This window comes from Oncorhynchus mykiss, chromosome 12, assembly GCF_013265735.2.
Source record: "Oncorhynchus mykiss isolate Arlee chromosome 12, USDA_OmykA_1.1, whole genome shotgun sequence".
Classification (NCBI taxonomy): Eukaryota; Metazoa; Chordata; class Actinopteri; order Salmoniformes; family Salmonidae; genus Oncorhynchus; species Oncorhynchus mykiss.
The window spans coordinates 73675674-73693774 of record NC_048576.1 but is presented as its reverse complement, the minus strand read 5'-3'; the positions used below and the strand labels follow the sequence as shown (position 1 = coordinate 73693774).

At 42.6% G+C, this 18101-nt stretch overlaps 5 protein-coding genes across 5 annotated transcripts; 3 read left to right on the top strand and 2 right to left on the bottom strand.

The window, feature by feature from the left end:
- Positions 1 to 473: 473 nt before the first annotated feature.
- LOC118937733 (hemoglobin subunit beta-like) lies at positions 474 to 1529 on the top strand. The gene is made up of 3 exons (XM_036938355.1): positions 474 to 634; positions 870 to 1092; positions 1288 to 1529. Exons 1-3 carry the CDS (start codon positions 543 to 545, stop codon positions 1414 to 1416), a joined length of 444 nt encoding a protein of 147 aa, XP_036794250.1. The 5' UTR covers positions 474 to 542; the 3' UTR covers positions 1417 to 1529.
- A 4744-nt stretch (positions 1530 to 6273) lies between these two features.
- LOC110538433 (hemoglobin embryonic subunit alpha-like) lies at positions 6274 to 7149 on the bottom strand. Its single transcript, XM_021625265.2, has 3 exons — positions 7013 to 7149; positions 6693 to 6900; positions 6274 to 6506 (listed from the first exon to the last, which is right to left on the bottom strand). Exons 1-3 carry the CDS (start codon positions 7105 to 7107, stop codon positions 6378 to 6380), a joined length of 432 nt encoding a protein of 143 aa, XP_021480940.1. The 5' UTR covers positions 7108 to 7149; the 3' UTR covers positions 6274 to 6377.
- Positions 7150 to 8308: 1159 nt separating this feature from the next.
- LOC118937732 (hemoglobin subunit beta-like) lies at positions 8309 to 9350 on the top strand. Its single transcript, XM_036938353.1, has 3 exons — positions 8309 to 8470; positions 8691 to 8913; positions 9109 to 9350. The coding sequence occupies exons 1-3, from the start codon at positions 8379 to 8381 to the stop codon at positions 9235 to 9237; spliced, it is 444 nt and encodes a 147-aa protein (XP_036794248.1). The 5' UTR covers positions 8309 to 8378; the 3' UTR covers positions 9238 to 9350.
- Positions 9351 to 14061: 4711 nt separating this feature from the next.
- On the bottom strand, positions 14062 to 14949 carry LOC118937734 (hemoglobin embryonic subunit alpha-like). The gene is made up of 3 exons (XM_036938356.1): positions 14797 to 14949; positions 14481 to 14688; positions 14062 to 14294 (listed from the first exon to the last, which is right to left on the bottom strand). Exons 1-3 carry the CDS (start codon positions 14889 to 14891, stop codon positions 14166 to 14168), a joined length of 432 nt encoding a protein of 143 aa, XP_036794251.1. The 5' UTR covers positions 14892 to 14949; the 3' UTR covers positions 14062 to 14165.
- Positions 14950 to 16101: 1152 nt separating this feature from the next.
- On the top strand, positions 16102 to 17143 carry LOC110513784 (hemoglobin subunit beta-like). Its single transcript, XM_036938354.1, has 3 exons — positions 16102 to 16263; positions 16484 to 16706; positions 16902 to 17143. The coding sequence occupies exons 1-3, from the start codon at positions 16172 to 16174 to the stop codon at positions 17028 to 17030; spliced, it is 444 nt and encodes a 147-aa protein (XP_036794249.1). The 5' UTR covers positions 16102 to 16171; the 3' UTR covers positions 17031 to 17143.
- The last annotated feature ends 958 nt before the right edge of the window (positions 17144 to 18101 follow it).

Genomic DNA, 18101 nt, shown 5'->3' with positions numbered 1-18101 from the left:
AATGTATTACAAGGATAAAAATGATGTACTATCTTAGTAGGCTATTTCATATATCTTAGTAATATATTAATATCGTAGTTATATCGTACTAATATCTGACTATAGGCATACACAGAGATAGTTAAAAATGTTTCTCAGACAAAGTAATTGAATCCCCACCAAGTGTGATTAATGTGCAATAGGTCTATATCTTCAGATAGTAGGCATATTACACATGTATTTCCATGTGTTGAGAATGGTATATTTTGTTAATATTTCTAATAATGTAATAATTGGTATGTAACCTAATACTTAAATGGATGATTTTAGGACAGTGTTTTATTGTAAAATTGCTTTTAAACATATATGGTAAACGGTAAAACTTCACATTATTATCTCAGTAAAATCTGTGACATTTGGCTTTTTTCAGCCCCTTACCATGACCCCACCCGTCGCTGTCTTTAGGGAGGAGCGTCCCGATCCTTTTAAAAACGCTGCTCAAGCGAAGACAAAGTGTAAATGATTCGTTGGCCTCTGTGAAAGAAACTTCAACAGCTAGCAACATGGTTCAGTGGACAGACTTTGAGCGCGCCACCATTCAGAGCGTCTTCGAGAAGATGGACTACGATGACGTTGGGCCCGCGGCTCTTTCCAGGTAGTGCATTTAAAACTGTGGTCTACAAATTATTGGAATTAGTCATGTTATTATATTGTTATTACATTATTATGCGCTTGTTATTATGATTTTCAAGACGAAGTCGTACTTGAGACAGGCGTGTAATTAACGCGTAATTGATATCTCCAAATGACACATTAATTGATTTCCGTCAGATATGTGTGTATGCAGATATCACCTTTGTGTAATTCTTAACTGTTTATTATTTCTACAGGTGTCTGGTTGTGTACCCCTGGACCCAGAGGTATTTCGGTAACTTTGGAAACCTGTACAACGCCGCTGCCATCCAGGGAAACCCAATGGTCGCCGCTCACGGAAAGACCGTCCTGCGCGGACTGGACCGGGCTGTCAAGAACATGGATGACATCAAGGCCACCTACGCAGAACTGAGCGTGCTGCACTCCGAGAAACTGCGCGTGGATCCAGACAACTTCCGGGTAAATTGAAATGTTCTACTTCACACAAGGTACTTGCCTATCTAAGGTGTGGCATAGATGGTGTGGCAGAATGCGTTTTCTTACAATAGTGTGGCAGAATTCGTTTTCTTACAATAGTGTGGCAGAATGCGTTTTCTTACAATAGTGTGAAAGAATGCGTTTTCTTACTTGTCCATTTGCTCCTTTCTTTTGCAGCTGCTGGCTGACTGCCTTACTATTGTCGTTGCTGCGAGAATGGGTGCTGACTTCACCGCTGATGTCCAGGGCGCTTTCCAGAAGTTCCTGGCCGTCGTGGTGAGCTCCCTGGGCAGACAGTACCACTAGAGCCCCTCCACTCAGAGACCGACGACCACCAGAGTACCAACAAGCGCTGATCATTTGTTTAGAGGCACATGTTGTTCCTTCTACTAAAGCAAATAAAATCTTCCACAAATTAATATTTTTTTTAATCTGTGCCTTATTTTCTTGCATGAACATCAATATGGTGGCACATATGCATTATGAACTAAGTGTGTAAATATTTCAACCTTGTTAATCAGATATTGATAATGTGCGATATACAAATATTTAGCAAATAACTAAAATATTTGCCAATTAACCACACTGACATGTTACATTAGCTGTGCATGAACTAACCAATGCAACTAATAAATACAACCTTGTGTTTAATGGTGCTTGAATTAATACAATGCGTTTAAATGATATCAGGACTGCAATGATTAATTCCTGATTCAACACACAATCGTCTAACTCAAAAGTTCAAGTAAACTTCTCATAACAGTTCTGGTATTCAGTGTTAGGTTCATGTATTTGTGTGGCAAGAAATTGTTGAGTGATCGAGAGTTTAAACCTAGACTCCCAAGTTGCTACAGTTGAAGTCGGAAGATTACATACACTTATGTTGGAGTCATTAAAACTCGTTTTTCAACCACTCCACAAATATCTTGTTAACAAACTATAGTTTTGGCAAGTCTACTTTGTGCATGACACAAGTCATTTTTCCAACAATTGTTTACAGACAGATTAGTTCACTTATAATTTACTGTATCACAATTCCAGTGGGTCAGAAGTTTACATACACTAAGTTGACTGTGCCTTTAAAGAGCTTGGAAAATCCCAGAAAATTATGTCATGGCTTTAGAAGCTTCTGATAGGCTAATTGACATAATTTGAGTCAATTGGATGTGTACCTGTGTATGGATTTCAAGGCCTACCTTCAAACTCAGTGCCTCTTTGCTTCACATCACAGGAAAATCAAAATAAATCAGCCAAGACCTCAGAAACAAAAATGTAGACCTCCACAAGTCTGGTTCATTCTTGGGAGCAATTTCCAAATGCCTGAATGTACCGCGTTCATCTGTACAAACAATAGTACTTAAGTATAAACACCATGGGACCATGCAGCCGTCATATAGTGTCACCTTCGTTATAAGGAACGAACCAAGGCATAGCGTGGAATGCGTACAGTCTCTTATTTAAAAGAATGAACACCAAACTAACAAAATAACAAACGAACCTGAAGCTATACAATATAGTGCAGACAGGCAACTACACATAGACAAGATCCCACAAAATAAAGTGGGAAACAGGACTGCCTAAATATGATCCCCAAAACCCTAGACATACAAAACCCTAGACATACAACACTAGAGTACCTACCCTAGTCACACCCTGACCTAACCCAAATCTATAGAAAACAGAGATATCTAAGGTCAGGGCGTGACAGTACCCCCCCCCCCCCCCCCCCCCCCCCCCCCCCCAAAAAAAGGTGCGGACTCCCGGCCACAAACCTGAACCTATAGGGGAGGGTCCAGGTGGGCATCTACCTTCGGTGGCGGCTCTAGTTTTGGACGCATCCCCCCCTCCTCACGCTGATCCTTCCTCTTTTGTGGAACTGGACCATGGATCATCTCCGGAGGCTCTGGACTGCGGATCATCGCCAGAGGGGATCATCTCTGGAGACCCCGGACTGGGGACCGTCGCTGGAGACCCTGGACTGAGGACCGTAGCTGGAGACCCCGGACTGGGGACTGTTGCTGGAGACCCCAGACTGGGGACCGTCGCTGGAGGCCCCGGACTGCGGACCGTCGCTGGAAACCCCGGACTGGGGACCGTCGCTGGAGACAACGGACTGGGGACCGTCGCTGGAGCCCCGGACTGTTGACCGTCGTTGGAGGCCCTTGACTGTGGCCCGTTGTTGGAGGTTCCGGACTGTGGCCCGTCGTTAGAGGTTCCGCACTTTGGCCCATCGTTGGAAGCTCCGGACCGTGGCCCGTCGCTGGAAGCTCTGGACTGAGAACTGTCACCGGGAGCTCTGGACTGGGAACTGTCGCCGGAAGCTCTGGATTGTGGAGGTGCACTGGAGACCTGATGCGTGGGACCGGTATAGGTGGCACAGGGCTGATTACACACACCTCAGGGCGAGTACGGAGAGGAGGCACAGGACGTACTGGACTGTGGATGCGCACTGGAGACTTGATGCGTGGGACCGGTACAGGTGGCACCGGGCTGATGACACGCACCTCAGGGCGAGTGTGGAGTGCAGGCACAGGACTTACTGGACTGTGGAGGCGCACTGGAGATCTGATGCGTGGTGCCGGCACTGTTGGTACCGGGCTGGGGACACATACCTCAAGGTGAATGCGAGGAGCAGGAACAGGACGTACTGGACTGTGGATGCACACTGGAGACCTGATGCGTGGGACCGGTATAGGTGGCACCGGGCCGATGGCACGCACCTCAGGGCGAGTACGGAGAAGAGGCACAGGACTTACTGGACTGTGGAGGCGCACTGGAGGTCTGGAGCGTAGAGCTGGCACAACCCGTCCTGGCTGGATGTTTATTTTCTCCCTGCAAATGCGGGGCGCTGGCACAGGACGCACTGGGCTGTGCAGACATACCGGAGACACAGTGCACAGAACCTGCGCAGGATATCCTGGTCCAAGGGGTATACTGGAGACCAAGAGCGCTGAGCCGGCACCATCCGTCCTGGCTGGATTCCCATTCTAGCCTGGTCAATACGGGGAGCTGGAATACAGCACACCGGGCTATGAATGCGAACTGGAGACACCATGCGCATCACTGCATAATACGGTGCCTGACCAGTCACACGTTCCTCAGCACGCCCGCTCTGCAACGCTCTCAATGCTAGCACTTCTCTCCGGAATCTTGTGTCAAGCTCCTCACTTGCATCGAGCTCTGGTTCAGCCCTCGGCTCCGCCGACCACTCCGTATGCACCCCCCAAAACTTTTTTGGAGCTGCCTCTCGTGCTTGTCTCGTTGGTACAACTCCTCGTAATATCGCCGTTCCGCTTTCGTTGCCTCTATCTCCTCCTGAGGACGGCGATACTCCCCAGCCTGCGTCCAGGGTCCGGCTCCATCCAGAATCTCCTCCCAGGTCCATTCCTCCTGACCACGCTGCATGGTCCTTAAATGGTGGGATCTGTCACGTTCGTTATAAGGATCGAACCAAGGTGCAGCGTGGTATGCGTACCTTCTCTTATTTAAAAGAATGAACACCAAACAAACTAACAAAATAACAAACGAAACGTGAAGCTATACAATATAGTGGAGACAGGCAACTACACATAGACAAGATCCCACAACAGAAAGTGGGAGACAGGGCTGCTTAAATATGATCCCCAATCAGAGACAACGATAAACAACTGTCTCTGATTGGGAACCATATCAGGCCAACATAGAAATACAAAACCCCTAGACCTACAACAACCCTAGACATACAAAACCCTAGACATTCAACACTAGAGTACCCACCCTAGTCACACCCTGACCTAACCAAAATCTATAGAAAACAGAGATATCTAAGGTCAGGGCGCGACATACCCTTCAGGAAGGAGACGTGTTCTGTCTCCTAGAGATGAACGTACATCGGTGCGAAAAGTGCAAATCAATCCCAGAACAACAGCAAAGGACCTTGTGAAGATGCTGGATTGAGGAAACAGGTACAAAAGTATCTATATCCACAGTAAACGAGTCCTGTATCGGCATAACCTGAAAGGCTGCTCAGGAATTGAGTGTACAGTATGTAAACTTCTGACCCACTGGGACTGTGATGAAATAAATAAAAGCTGAAATAGATCATTCACTCTACTATTATTCTGACATTCAAAATTCTTAAAATTAAGTGGTGATCCTAACTGACATAAAACAGAGAATTTTAACTTGGATTAAATGTCAGAATTAAATGAATTGTGATAAACTGAGATTAAATGTATTTGGCTAAGGTGTATGTAAACATCCGACTTCAACTGTACATCGATTTTGGGAATTAATAATATATACCCATTGATTCTTAAAGAATACAACTTGTAAATGCCTCATGAGATCAGTTCAACCGTCATACCCAATAAGAACCCAACATATAAGCTTGTTTGACTCTTTTACTCTGTTTGCAAACAATTTAAAAGTAAACAGACACTGCATAGCCTCAAAACATGGTTAAAACTATAATTTTGATATCATGGATAGTCAGTCCTTGCATCCATAGCTCTGTCTAGGATTTTGAGAGTGGTCACATCTCTCTATGCCCATCCCTCAGCTTTTTACCAAAACAGACCATGACTACTTTGTCATTGTTTCAACTAAGGATTCTAGCTTTATCCAGATCAACATGAGATACATTTTTGTTTATTAATAACAATAAATCAGTTAGTCAAAAGAACCCTATAAAATACAAAATACATTTATCAGAGGCACCTCCTGTCCTTGACAACTTTGAGTTTAGGACATTTTATAAATACTATCAATCCATTCATAATATATACATAGTCCTTAATTAGCCTAATTATATAATATATATTACTTTGTTATATTAAATCGTTTTTTCCATTTTGTTGATGTGTTCCTATGTCAAATAGTTTGTTCAATCTTGTTTATCAATAGCAAGTTCTAAGCGAGCCATTTGATTGATCTATAGGCTACTATTTCAACTTTGTTCCCCTTCTCTGATTTCATTTATTTACTTCTAAACTTTTACTGCTAAGTTCTCTAAGGACCGCTTTGTGTGGAAATGTTTTGCATATAGTTTCCATTTTCTTTATGAATACCTTTTTGACTTTCGATGTCTTTCAGACTTGCAAACAGCAACTTATTTAATCATATCAGGTCCTGTGCTCTACAAAACAACGAATTAAAAACCAAAGTAAAGACCAAAAAACGTAATTATGTGCGATTTAACATTTAATTATATTTTACAACAATACAGAGCTGAGCACAGTGCTGATCAATGCTGCAATCCGTCTGGTCTGATGCCTTCTGTCCACATCTTATCGGTACTTCTCAGACAGAGCCCGGCCCACCGCTGCCAGGAACTTGTCCATGGCCACATGAGCTTCGGGGTTGAAATCATTGGGGAACAAGATAGCCAGCACCACCAAGATGTTGTGGGACAGGATCTACAGGACGAAAGGAATGAACATTAGTACACTACATGTTTTAATATGATATTTTATTTAATAATCTACGTTGTCCATTTTACTGTAAAGAGTACCCGATATATTTTAAATGCATTTTAACGACACATTTTCATTTGGTGTCAACGGTAAACAAATTATTATAAATAATGCTGTGACTGTCCTGACCTTGAAGTTGGCGGGATCGACACGCAGCTTGAAGGCATGCAGCTCGCTGAGGGCGAGGAGACCTGCGCTGATGTCGTCGATGCTGGCCACGGCTAAACTGATGCCTCCCATGATGGTCCCACCGTGCTTCCTGACTGGGGCAGAGCCGGGGCTCAGGTCCTTCCAGTGGGAGAAGTAGGTCTTGGTCTGGGGGTACACAACCAGCGTCCTGCACCGGAAGAAAGAAAAAAACATGTCAAGAAAGATGGAATGCTAACACAAAAACAGTCTACATTTTTCTTCAAAAACAGCTATAATATTAGCAGCACGACAGCCATTACCTAGACAGAGCATCGCATCCGATGTCCTCAGCCTTGCCGGCCACCTTAGCCCAGAAGGCCTTGACCATTTTCTTGTCCTTAGCGGTGAGACTCATGGTTGTAGTTAAAGACGATGCTGGAGTAGAAGTGCAGTGATGAGCTCTTACAAACCAAGACTTTTTATATTAGCCGCGAGCCCCACCCAATGCAGAACCACCTCCAAGATAAACAAGATACAACATGCCTTTTGTTAATGTTCAATAGGCACAATCCCTCTCAAGTTATTACATTTCTGTTTATTTTACTGGACAAAAACACAAGTTGGTACAATCCTCCATACAAGACTTACAAAGACATTGTTAGCACCTTCTGAGCAGCACACAATATCAAACATAAAACACACAGGGTAGAGATGGATAAAAAAAATATAGATATATACATGATTATGACAGTCATTGAAGTCTACGAAGTTTTTAGTATTAGAGATGTGTTGAGAGGTTGTTTAATGCTGGTAGTTTTCACAAGGGAGTCAGTAATTTCCATATTTTATTTCAGTACAAAATAATTCAATATTCGTTAATTTATTTATCACTCTGGCTTTATGGTATTTAACCAATAAAGAGAAGTCTACTTGTATTTTCAATAGGTAAATTACCTGTATCATAAGTAAGGAATAGAAGCCTGTATTCAGAAATATGGAAAAGTTGACAGTAGAGATGCATTAGACTGGAATAGTGCAACTATAAAAATAAATATTAAATGGGGTCGACCTTACTAGCACAGAATGAACATAGAGGTGAAGTATCAATTCATTTGTTTAGAAATGTATTACAAGGATAAAAATGATGTACTATCTTAGTAGGCTATTTCATATATCTTAGTAATATATTAATATCGTAGTTATATCGTACTAATATCTGACTATAGGCATACACAGAGATAGTTAAAAATGTTTCTCAGACAAAGTAATTGAATCCCCACCAAGTGTGATTTATGTGCAATAGGTCTATATCTTCAGATAGTAGGCATATTACACATGTATTTCCATGTGTTGAGAATGGTATATTTCCCCACTATTTGGGGCTTATTTTTGTTAATACTTCTAATAATGTAATAATTGGTATGTAACGTAATAATTAAATGGATGATTTTAGGACAGTGTATTATTGTAAAATTGCTTTTAAACATATATGGTAAACGGTAAAACTTCACATTATTATCTCAGTAAAATCTGTGACATTTGGCTTTTTTCAGCCCCTTACCATGACCCCACCCATCGCTGTCTTTAGGGAGGAGCGTCCCGATCCTTTTAAAAACGCTGCTCAAACGAAGACAAAGTGTAAATGATTCGTTAGCCTCTGTGAAAGAAACTTCAACAGCTAGCAACATGGTTCAGTGGACAGACTTTGAGCGCGCCACCATTCAGAGCGTCTTCGAGAAGATGGACTACGATGACGTTGGGCCCGCGGCTCTTTCCAGGTAGTGTGTTTAAAACTGTGGTCTACAAATTATTGGAATTAGGCATGTTATTATATTGTTATTATATTATTATGCGCTTGTTATTATGATTTTCAAGAAGAAGTCGTGTAATTAACGCGTAATTGACATCTCCAAATGACACATTAATTGATTTCCGTAAGATATGTGTGTATGCAGATATCACGTTTGTGTAATTCATAACTATTTATTATTTCTACAGGTGTCTGGTTGTGTACCCCTGGACCCAGAGGTATTTCGGTAACTTTGGAAACCTGTACAACGCCGCTGCCATCCAGGGAAACCCAATGGTCGCCGCTCACGGAAAGACCGTCCTGCGCGGACTGGACCGGGCTGTCAAGAACATGGATGACATCAAGGCCACCTACGCAGAACTGAGCGTGCTGCACTCCGAGAAACTGCGCGTGGATCCAGACAACTTCCGGGTAAATTGAAATGTTCTACTTCACACAAGGTACTTGCCTATCTAAGGTGTGGCATAGATGGTGGGGCAGAATGCGTTTTCTTACAATAGTGTGGCAGAATTCGTTTTCTTACAATAGTGTGGCAGAATGCGTTTTCTTACAATAGTGTGAAAGAATGCGTTTTCTTACTTGTCCATTTGCTCCTTTCTTTTGCAGCTGCTGGCTGACTGCCTTACTATTGTCGTTGCTGCGAGAATGGGTGCTGACTTCACCGCTGATGTCCAGGGCGCTTTCCAGAAGTTCCTGGCCGTCGTGGTGAGCTCCCTGGGCAGACAGTACCACTAGAGCCCCTCCACTCAGAGACCGACGACCACCAGAGTACCAACAAGCGCTGATCATTTGTTTAGAGGCACATGTTGTTCCTTCTACTAAAGCAAATAAAATCTTCCACAAATTAATATTTTTTTTAATCTGTGCCTTATTTTCTTGCATGAACATCAATATGGTGGCACATATGCATTATGAACTAAGTGTGTAAATATTTCAACCTTGTTAATCAGATATTGATAATGTGCGATATACAAATATTTAGCAAATAACTAAAATATTTGCCAATTAACCACACTGACATGTTACATTAGCTGTGCATGAACTAACCAATGCAACTAATAAATACAACCTTGTGTTTAATGGTGCTTGAATTAATACAATGCGTTTAAATGATATCAGGACTGCAATGATTAATTCCTGATTCAACACACAATCGTCTAACTCAAAAGTTCAAGTAAACTTCTCATAACAGTTCTGGTATTCAATGTTAGGTTCATGTATTTGTGTGGCAAGAAATTGTTGAGTGATCGAGAGTTTAAACCTAGACTCCCAAGTTGCTACAGTTGAAGTCGGAAGATTACATACACTTATGTTGGAGTCATTAAAACTCGTTTTTCAACCACTCCACAAATATCTTGTTAACAAACTATAGTTTTGGCAAGTCGGTTGGATCTCTACTTTGTGCATGACACAAGTCATTTTTCCAACAATTGTTTACAGACAGATTAGTTCACTTATAATTTACTGTATCACAATTCCAGTGGGTCAGAAGTTTACATACACTAAGTTGACTTTGCCTTTAAAGAGCTTGGAAAATTCCAGAAAATTATGTCATGGCTTTAGAAGCTTCTGATAGGCTAATTTACATAATTTGAGTCAATTGGATGTGTACCTGTGTATGGATTTCAAGGCCTACCTTCAAACTCAGTGCCTCTTTGCTTCACATCACAGGAAAATCAAAATAAATCAGCCAAGACCTCAGAAACAAAAATGTAGACCTCCACAAGTCCGGTTCATTCTTGGGAGCAATTTCCAAATGCCTGAATGTACCGCGTTCATCTGTACAAACAATAGTACGCAAGTATAAACACCATGGGACCATGCAGCCGTCATATAGTGTCACCTTCGTTATAAGGAACGAACCAAGGCATAGCGTGGAATGCGTACAGTCTCTTATTTAAAAGAATGAACACCAAACTAACAAAATAACAAACGAACCTGAAGCTATACAATATAGTGCAGACAGGCAACTACACATAGACAAGATCCCACAAAATAAAGTGGGAAACAGGACTGCCTAAATATGATCCCCAAAACCCTAGACATACAAAACCCTAGACATACAACACTAGAGTACCTACCCTAGTCACACCCTGACCTAACCAAAATCTATAGAAAACAGAGATATCTAAGGTCAGGGCGTGACAGTACCCCCCCCCCCAAAAAAAAGGTGCGGACTCCCGGCCACAAACCTGAACCTATAGGGGAGGGTCCAGGTGGGCATCTACCTTCGGTGGCGGCTCTAGTTTTGGACGCATCCCCCCCTCCTCACGCTGATCCTTCCTCTTTTGTGGAACTGGACCATGGATCATCTCCGGAGGCTCTGGACTGCGGATCATCGCCAGAGGGGATCATCTCTGGAGACTCCGGACTGGGGACCGTCGCTGGAGACCCTGGACTGAGGACCGTAGCTGGAGACCCCGGACTGGGGACTGTTGCTGGAGACCCCAGACTGGAGACCGTCGCTGGAGGCCCCGGACTGCGGACCGTCGCTGGAAACCCCGGACTGGGGACCGTCGCTGGAGACAACGGACTGGGGACCGTCGCTGGAGCCCCGGACTGTTGACCGTCGTTGGAGGCCCTTGACTGTGGCCCGTTGTTGGAGGTTCCGGACTGTGGCCCGTCGTTAGAGGTTCCGCACTTTGGCCCATCGTTGGAAGCTCCGGACCGTGGCCCATCGCTGGAAGCTCTGGACTGAGAACTGTCACCGGAAGCTCTGGACTGGGAACTGTCGCCGGAAGCTCTGGATTGTGGAGGCGCACTGGAGACCTGATGCGTGGGACCGGTATAGGTGGCACAAGGCTGATTACACACACCTCAGGGTGAGTACGGAGAGGAGGCACAGGACGTACTGGACTGTGGATGCGCACTGGAGACTTGATGCGTGGGACCGGTACAGGTGGCACCGGGCTGATGACACGCACCTCAGGGCGAGTGTGGAGTGCAGGCACAGGACTTACTGGACTGTGGAGGCGCACTGGAGATCTGATGCGTGGTGCCGGCACTGTTGGTACCGGGCTGGGGACACATACCTCAAGGTGAATGCGAGGAGCAGGAACAGGACGTACTGGACTGTGGATGCACACTGGAGACCTGATGCGTGGGACCGGTATAGGTGGCACCGGGCCGATGACACGCACCTCAGGGCGAGTACGGAGAAGAGGCACAGGACTTACTGGACTGTGGAGGCGCACTGGAGGTCTGGAGCGTTGAGCTGGCACAACCCGTCCTGGCTGGATGTTTATTTTCGCCCTGCAAATTCGGGCGCTGGCACAGGACGCACTGGGCTGTGCAGACATACCGGAGACACAGTGCACAGAACCTGCGCAGGATAACCTGGTCCAAGGAGGTATACTGGAGACCAAGAGCGCTGAGCCGGCACCATCCGTCCTGGCTGGATTCCCATTCTAGCCTGGTCAATGCGGGGAGCTGGAATACAGCACACCGGGCTATGAATGCGAACTGGAGACACCATGCGCATCACTGCATAATACGGTGCCTGACCAGTCACACGTTCCTCAGCAAGCCCGCTCTGCAACGCTCTCAATGCTAGCACTTCTCTCCGGAATCTTGTGTCAAGCTCCTCACTTGCATCGAGCTCTGTTTCAGCCCTCGGCTCCGCCGACCACTCCGTATGCACCCCCCCAAAACTTTTTTGGAGCTGCCTCTCGTGCTTGTCTCGTTGGTACAACTCCTCGTAATATCGCCGTTCCGCTTTCGTTGCCTCTATCTCCTCCTGAGGACGGCGATACTCCCCAGCCTGCGTCCAGGGTCCGGCTCCATCCAGAATCTCCTCCCAGGTCCATTCCTCCTGACCACGCTGCTTGGTCCTTAAATGGTGGGATCTTCTGTCACGTTCGTTATAAGGATCGAACCAAGGTGCAGCGTGGTATGCGTACCTTCTCTTATTTAAAAGAATGAACACCAAACAAACTAACAAAATAACAAACGAAACGTGAAGCTATACAATATAGTGGAGACAGGCAACTACACATAGACAAGATCCCACAACAGAAAGTGGGAGACAGGGCTGCTTAAATATGATCCCCAATCAGAGACAACGATAAACAACTGTCTCTGATTGGGAACCATATCAGGCCAACATAGAAATACAAAACCCCTAGACCTACAACAACCCTAGACATACAAAACCCTAGACATTCAACACTAGAGTACCCACCCTAGTCACACCCTGACCTAACCAAAATCTATAGAAAACAGAGATATCTAAGGTCAGGGCGCGACATACCCTTCAGGAAGGAGACGTGTTCTGTCTCCTAGAGATGAACGTACATCGGTGCGAAAAGTGCAAATCAATCCCAGAACAACAGCAAAGGAACTTGTGAAGATGCTGGATTGAGGAAACAGGTACAAAAGTATCTATATCCACAGTAAACGAGTCCTGTATCGGCATAACCTGAAAGGCTGCTCAGGAATTGAGTGTACAGTATGTAAACTTCTGACCCACTGGGACTGTGATGAAATGAATAAAAGCTGAAATAGATCATTCACTCTACTATTATTCTGACATTCAAAATTCTTAAAATTAAGTGGTGATCCTAACTGACATAAAACAGAGAATTTTAACTTGGATTAAATGTCAGAATTAAATGAATTGTGATAAACTGAGATTAAATGTATTTGGCTAAGGTGTATGTAAACATCCGACTTCAACTGTACATCGATTTTGGGAATTAATAATATATACCCATTGATTCTTAAAGAATACAACTTGTAAATGCCTCATGAGATCAGTTCAACCGTCATACCCAATAAGAACCCAACATATAAGCTTGTTTGACTCTTTTACTCTGTTTGCAAACAATTTAAAAGTAAACAGACACTGCATAGCCTCAAAACATGGTTAAAACTATAATTTTGATATCATGGATAGTCAGTCCTTGCATCCATAGCTCTGTCTACGATTTTGAGAGTGGTCACATCTCTCTATGCCCATCCCTCAGCTTTTTACCAAAACAGACCATGACTACTTTGTCATTGTTTCAACTAAGGATTCTAGCTTTATCCAGATCAACATGAGATACATTTTTGTTTATTAATAACAATAAATCAGTTAGTCAAAAGAACCCTATAAAATACAAAATACATTTATCAGAGGCACCTCCTGTCCTTGACAACTTTGAGTTTAGGACATTTTATAAATACTATCAATCCATTCATAATATATACATAGTCCTTAATTAGCCTAATTATATAATATATATTACTTTGTTATATTAAATCGTTTTTTCCATTTTGTTGATGTGGTCCTATGTCAAATAGTTTGTTCAATCTTGTTTATCAATAGCAAGTTCTAAGCGAGCCATTTGATTGATCTATAGGCTACTATTTCAACTTTGTTCCCCTTCTCTGATTTCATTTATTTACTTCTAAACTTTTACTGCTAATGTTTTGCATATAGTTTCCATTTTCTTTATGAATACCTTTTTGACTTTCGATGTCTTTCAGACTTGCAAACAGCAACTTATTTAATCATATCAGGTCCTGTGCTCTACAAAACAACGAATTAAAAACCAAAGTAAAGACCAAAAAACGTAATTATGTGCGTTTTGACATTTAATTATATTTTACAACAATACAGAGCTGAGCACAGTGCTGATCAATGCTGCAATCCGTCTGGTCTGATGCCTTCTGTCCACATCTTATCGGTACTTCTCAGACAGAGCCCGGCCCACCGCTGCCAGGAACTTGTCCATGGCCACATGAGCTTCGGGGTTGAAATCATTGGGGAACAAGATAGCCAGCACCACCAAGATGTTGTGGGACAGGATCTACAGGACGAAAGGAATGAACATTAGTACACTACATGTTTTAATATGATATTTTATTTAATAATCTACGTTGTCCATTTTACTGTAAAGAGTACCCGATATATTTTAAATGCATTTTAACGACACATTTTCATTTGGTGTCAACGGTAAACAAATTATTATAAATAATGCTGTGACTGTCCTGACCTTGAAGTTGGCGGGATCGACACGCAGCTTGAAGGCATGCAGCTCGCTGAGGGCGAGGAGACCTGCGCTGATGTCGTCGATGCTGGCCACGGCTAAACTGATGCCTCCCATGATGGTCCCACCGTGCTTCCTGACTGGGGCAGAGCCGGGGCTCAGGTCCTTCCAGTGGGAGAAGTAGGTCTTGGTCTGGGGGTACACAACCAGCGTCCTGCACCGGAAGAAAAAAACATGTCAAGAAAGATGGAATGCTAACACAAAAACAGTCTACATTTTTCTTCAAAAACAGCTATAATATTAGCAGCACGACAGCCATTACCTAGACAGAGCATCGCATCCGATGTCCTCAGCCTTGCCGGCCACCTTAGCCCAGAAGGCCTTGACCATTTTCTTGTCCTTAGCGGTGAGACTCATGGTTGTAGTTAAAGACGATGCTGGAGTAGAAGTGCAGTGATGAGCTCTTACAAACCAAGACTTTTTATATTAGCCGCGAGCCCCACCCAATGCAGACCCACCTCCAAGATAAACAAGATACAACATGCCTTTTGTTAATGTTCAATAGGCACAATCCCTCTCAAGTTATTACATTTCTGTTTATTTTACTGGACAAAAACACAAGTTGGTACAATCCTCCATACAAGACTTACAAAGACATTGTTAGCACCTTCTGAGCAGCACACAATATCAAACATAAAACACACAGGGTAGAGATGGATAAAAAAAATATAGATATATACATGATTATGACAGTCATTGAAGTCTACGAAGTTTTTAGTATTAGAGATGTGTTGAGAGGTTGTTTAATGCTGGTAGTTTTCACAAGGGAGTCAGTAATTTCCATATTTTATTTCAGTACAAAATAATTCAATATTCGTTAATTTATTTATCACTCTGGCTTTATGGTATTTAACCAATAAAGAGAAGTCTACTTGTATTTTCAATAGGTAAATTACCTGTATCATAAGTAAGGAATAGAAGCCTGTATTCAGAAATATGGAAAAGTTGACAGTAGAGATGCATTACCCCCAAATAGACTGGAATAGTGCAACTATAAAAATAAATATTAAATGGGGTCGACCTTACTAGCACAGAATGAACATAGAGGTGAAGTATCAATTCATTTGTTTAGAAATGTATTACAAGGATAAAAATGATGTACTATCTTAGTAGGCTATTTCATATATCTTAGTAATATATTAATATCGTAGTTATATCGTACTAATATCTGACTATAGGCATACACAGAGATAGTTAAAAATGTTTCTCAGACAAAGTAATTGAATCCCCACCAAGTGTGATTTATGTGCAATAGGTCTATATCTTCAGATAGTAGGCATATTACACATGTATTTCCATGTGTTGAGAATGGTATATTTCCCCACTATTTGGGGCTTATTTTTGTTAATACTTCTAATAATGTAATAATTGGTATGTAACGTAATAATTAAATGGATGATTTTAGGACAGTGTATTATTGTAAAATTGCTTTTAAACATATATGGTAAACGGTAAAACTTCACATTATTATCTCAGTCAAATCTGTGACTTTTGGCTTATACAGCCCCTTACCATGACCCCACCCATCGCTGTCTTTAGGGAGGAGCGTCCCGATCCTTTTAAAAACGCTGCTCAAACGAAGACAAAGTGTAAATGATTCGTTAGCCTCTGTGAAAGAAACTTCAACAGCTAGCAACATGGTTCAGTGGACAGACTTTGAGCGCGCCACCATTCAGAGCGTCTTCGAGAAGATGGACTACGATGACGTTGGGCCCGCGGCTCTTTCCAGGTAGTGTGTTTAAAACTGTGGTCTACAAATTATTGGAATTAGGCATGTTATTATATTGTTATTATATTATTATGCGCTTGTTATTATGATTTTCAAGAAGAAGTCGTGTAATTAACGCGTAATTGACATCTCCAAATGACACATTAATTGATTTCCGTAAGATATGTGTGTATGCAGATATCACGTTTGTGTAATTCATAACTATATATTATTTCTACAGGTGTCTGGTTGTGTACCCCTGGACCCAGAGGTATTTCGGTAACTTTGGAAACCTGTACAACGCCGCTGCCATCCAGGGAAACCCAATGGTCGCCGCTCACGGAAAGACCGTCCTGCGCGGACTGGACCGGGCTGTCAAGAACATGGATGACATCAAGGCCACCTACGCAGAACTGAGCGTGCTGCACTCCGAGAAACTGCGCGTGGATCCAGACAACTTCCGGGTAAATTGAAATGTTCTACTTCACACAAGGTACTTGCCTATCTAAGGTGTGGCATAGATGGTGGGGCAGAATGCGTTTTCTTACAATAGTGTGGCAGAATTCGTTTTCTTACAATAGTGTGGCAGAATGCGTTTTCTTACAATAGTGTGAAAGAATGCGTTTTCTTACTTGTCCATTTGCTCCTTTCTTTTGCAGCTGCTGGCTGACTGCCTTACTATTGTCGTTGCTGCGAGAATGGGTGCTGACTTCACCGCTGATGTCCAGGGCGCTTTCCAGAAGTTCCTGGCCGTCGTGGTGAGCTCCCTGGGCAGACAGTACCACTAGAGCCCCTCCACTCAGAGACCGACGACCACCAGAGTACCAACAAGCGCTGATCATTTGTTTAGAGGCACATGTTGTTCCTTCTACTAAAGCAAATAAAATCTTCCACAAATTAATATTTTTTTTAATCTGTGCCTTATTTTCTTGCATGAACATCAATATGGTGGCACATATGCATTATGAACTAAGTGTGTAAATATTTCAACCTTGTTAATCAGATATTGATAATGTGCGATATACAAATATTTAGCAAATAACTAAAATATTTGCCAATTAACCACACTGACATGTTACATTAGCTGTGCATGAACTAACCAATGCAACTAATAAATACAACCTTGTGTTTAATGGTGCTTGAATTAATACAATGCGTTTAAATGATATCAGGACTGCAATGATTAATTCCTGATTCAACACACAATCGTCTAACTCAAAAGTTCAAGTAAACTTCTCATAACAGTTCTGGTATTCAATGTTAGGTTCATGTATTTGTGTGGCAAGAAATTGTTTAGTGATCGAGAGTTTAAACCTAGACTCCCAAGTTGCTACAGTTGAAGTCGGAAGATTACATACACTTATGTTGGAGTCATTAAAACTCGTTTTTCAACCACTCCACAAATATCTTGTTAACAAACTATAGTTTTGGCAAGTCTACTTTGTGCATGACACAAGTCATTTTTCCAACAATTGTTTACAGACAGATTAGTTCACTGTATCACAATTCCAGTGGGTCAGAAGTTTACATACACTAAGTTGACTGTGCCTTTAAACAGCTTGGAAAATTCCAGAAAATTATGTCATGGCTTTAGAAGCTTCTGATAGGCTAATTGACATAATTTGAGTCAATTGGATGTGTACCTGTGTATGGATTTCAAGGCCTACCTTCAAACTCAGTGCCTCTTTGCTTCACATCACAGGAAAATCAAAATAAATCAGCCAAGAACTCAGAAACAAAAATGTAGACCTCCACAAGTCTGGTTCATTCTTGGGAGCAATTTCCAAATGCCTGAAGGTACCACGTTCATCTGTACAAACAATAGTATGCAAGTATAAACACCATGGGACCATGCAGCC

Excerpts from the sequence above, each read along its gene's own strand:
- LOC118937733 (XM_036938355.1), top strand. The coding sequence starts at position 543 with ATGGTTCAGTGGACAGACTTTGAGCGCGCCACCATTCAGAGCGTCTTC. Across the intron at positions 635-869 it reads GGGCCCGCGGCTCTTTCCAG|GTGTCTGGTTGTGTACCCCT; the intron begins GTAGTGCATTTA and ends TTATTTCTACAG. Across the intron at positions 1,093-1,287 it reads TGGATCCAGACAACTTCCGG|CTGCTGGCTGACTGCCTTAC; the intron begins GTAAATTGAAAT and ends TTTCTTTTGCAG.
- LOC110538433 (XM_021625265.2), bottom strand. The coding sequence starts at position 7,107 with ATGAGTCTCACCGCTAAGGACAAGAAAATGGTCAAGGCCTTCTGGGCT. Across the intron at positions 6,901-7,012 it reads GGATGCGATGCTCTGTCTAG|GACGCTGGTTGTGTACCCCC; the intron begins GTAATGGCTGTC and ends CTTCCGGTGCAG. Across the intron at positions 6,507-6,692 it reads TCGATCCCGCCAACTTCAAG|ATCCTGTCCCACAACATCTT; the intron begins GTCAGGACAGTC and ends TTCGTCCTGTAG.
- LOC118937732 (XM_036938353.1), top strand. The coding sequence starts at position 8,379 with ATGGTTCAGTGGACAGACTTTGAGCGCGCCACCATTCAGAGCGTCTTC. Across the intron at positions 8,471-8,690 it reads GGGCCCGCGGCTCTTTCCAG|GTGTCTGGTTGTGTACCCCT; the intron begins GTAGTGTGTTTA and ends TTATTTCTACAG. Across the intron at positions 8,914-9,108 it reads TGGATCCAGACAACTTCCGG|CTGCTGGCTGACTGCCTTAC; the intron begins GTAAATTGAAAT and ends TTTCTTTTGCAG.
- LOC118937734 (XM_036938356.1), bottom strand. The coding sequence starts at position 14,891 with ATGAGTCTCACCGCTAAGGACAAGAAAATGGTCAAGGCCTTCTGGGCT. Across the intron at positions 14,689-14,796 it reads GGATGCGATGCTCTGTCTAG|GACGCTGGTTGTGTACCCCC; the intron begins GTAATGGCTGTC and ends CTTCCGGTGCAG. Across the intron at positions 14,295-14,480 it reads TCGATCCCGCCAACTTCAAG|ATCCTGTCCCACAACATCTT; the intron begins GTCAGGACAGTC and ends TTCGTCCTGTAG.
- LOC110513784 (XM_036938354.1), top strand. The coding sequence starts at position 16,172 with ATGGTTCAGTGGACAGACTTTGAGCGCGCCACCATTCAGAGCGTCTTC. Across the intron at positions 16,264-16,483 it reads GGGCCCGCGGCTCTTTCCAG|GTGTCTGGTTGTGTACCCCT; the intron begins GTAGTGTGTTTA and ends TTATTTCTACAG. Across the intron at positions 16,707-16,901 it reads TGGATCCAGACAACTTCCGG|CTGCTGGCTGACTGCCTTAC; the intron begins GTAAATTGAAAT and ends TTTCTTTTGCAG.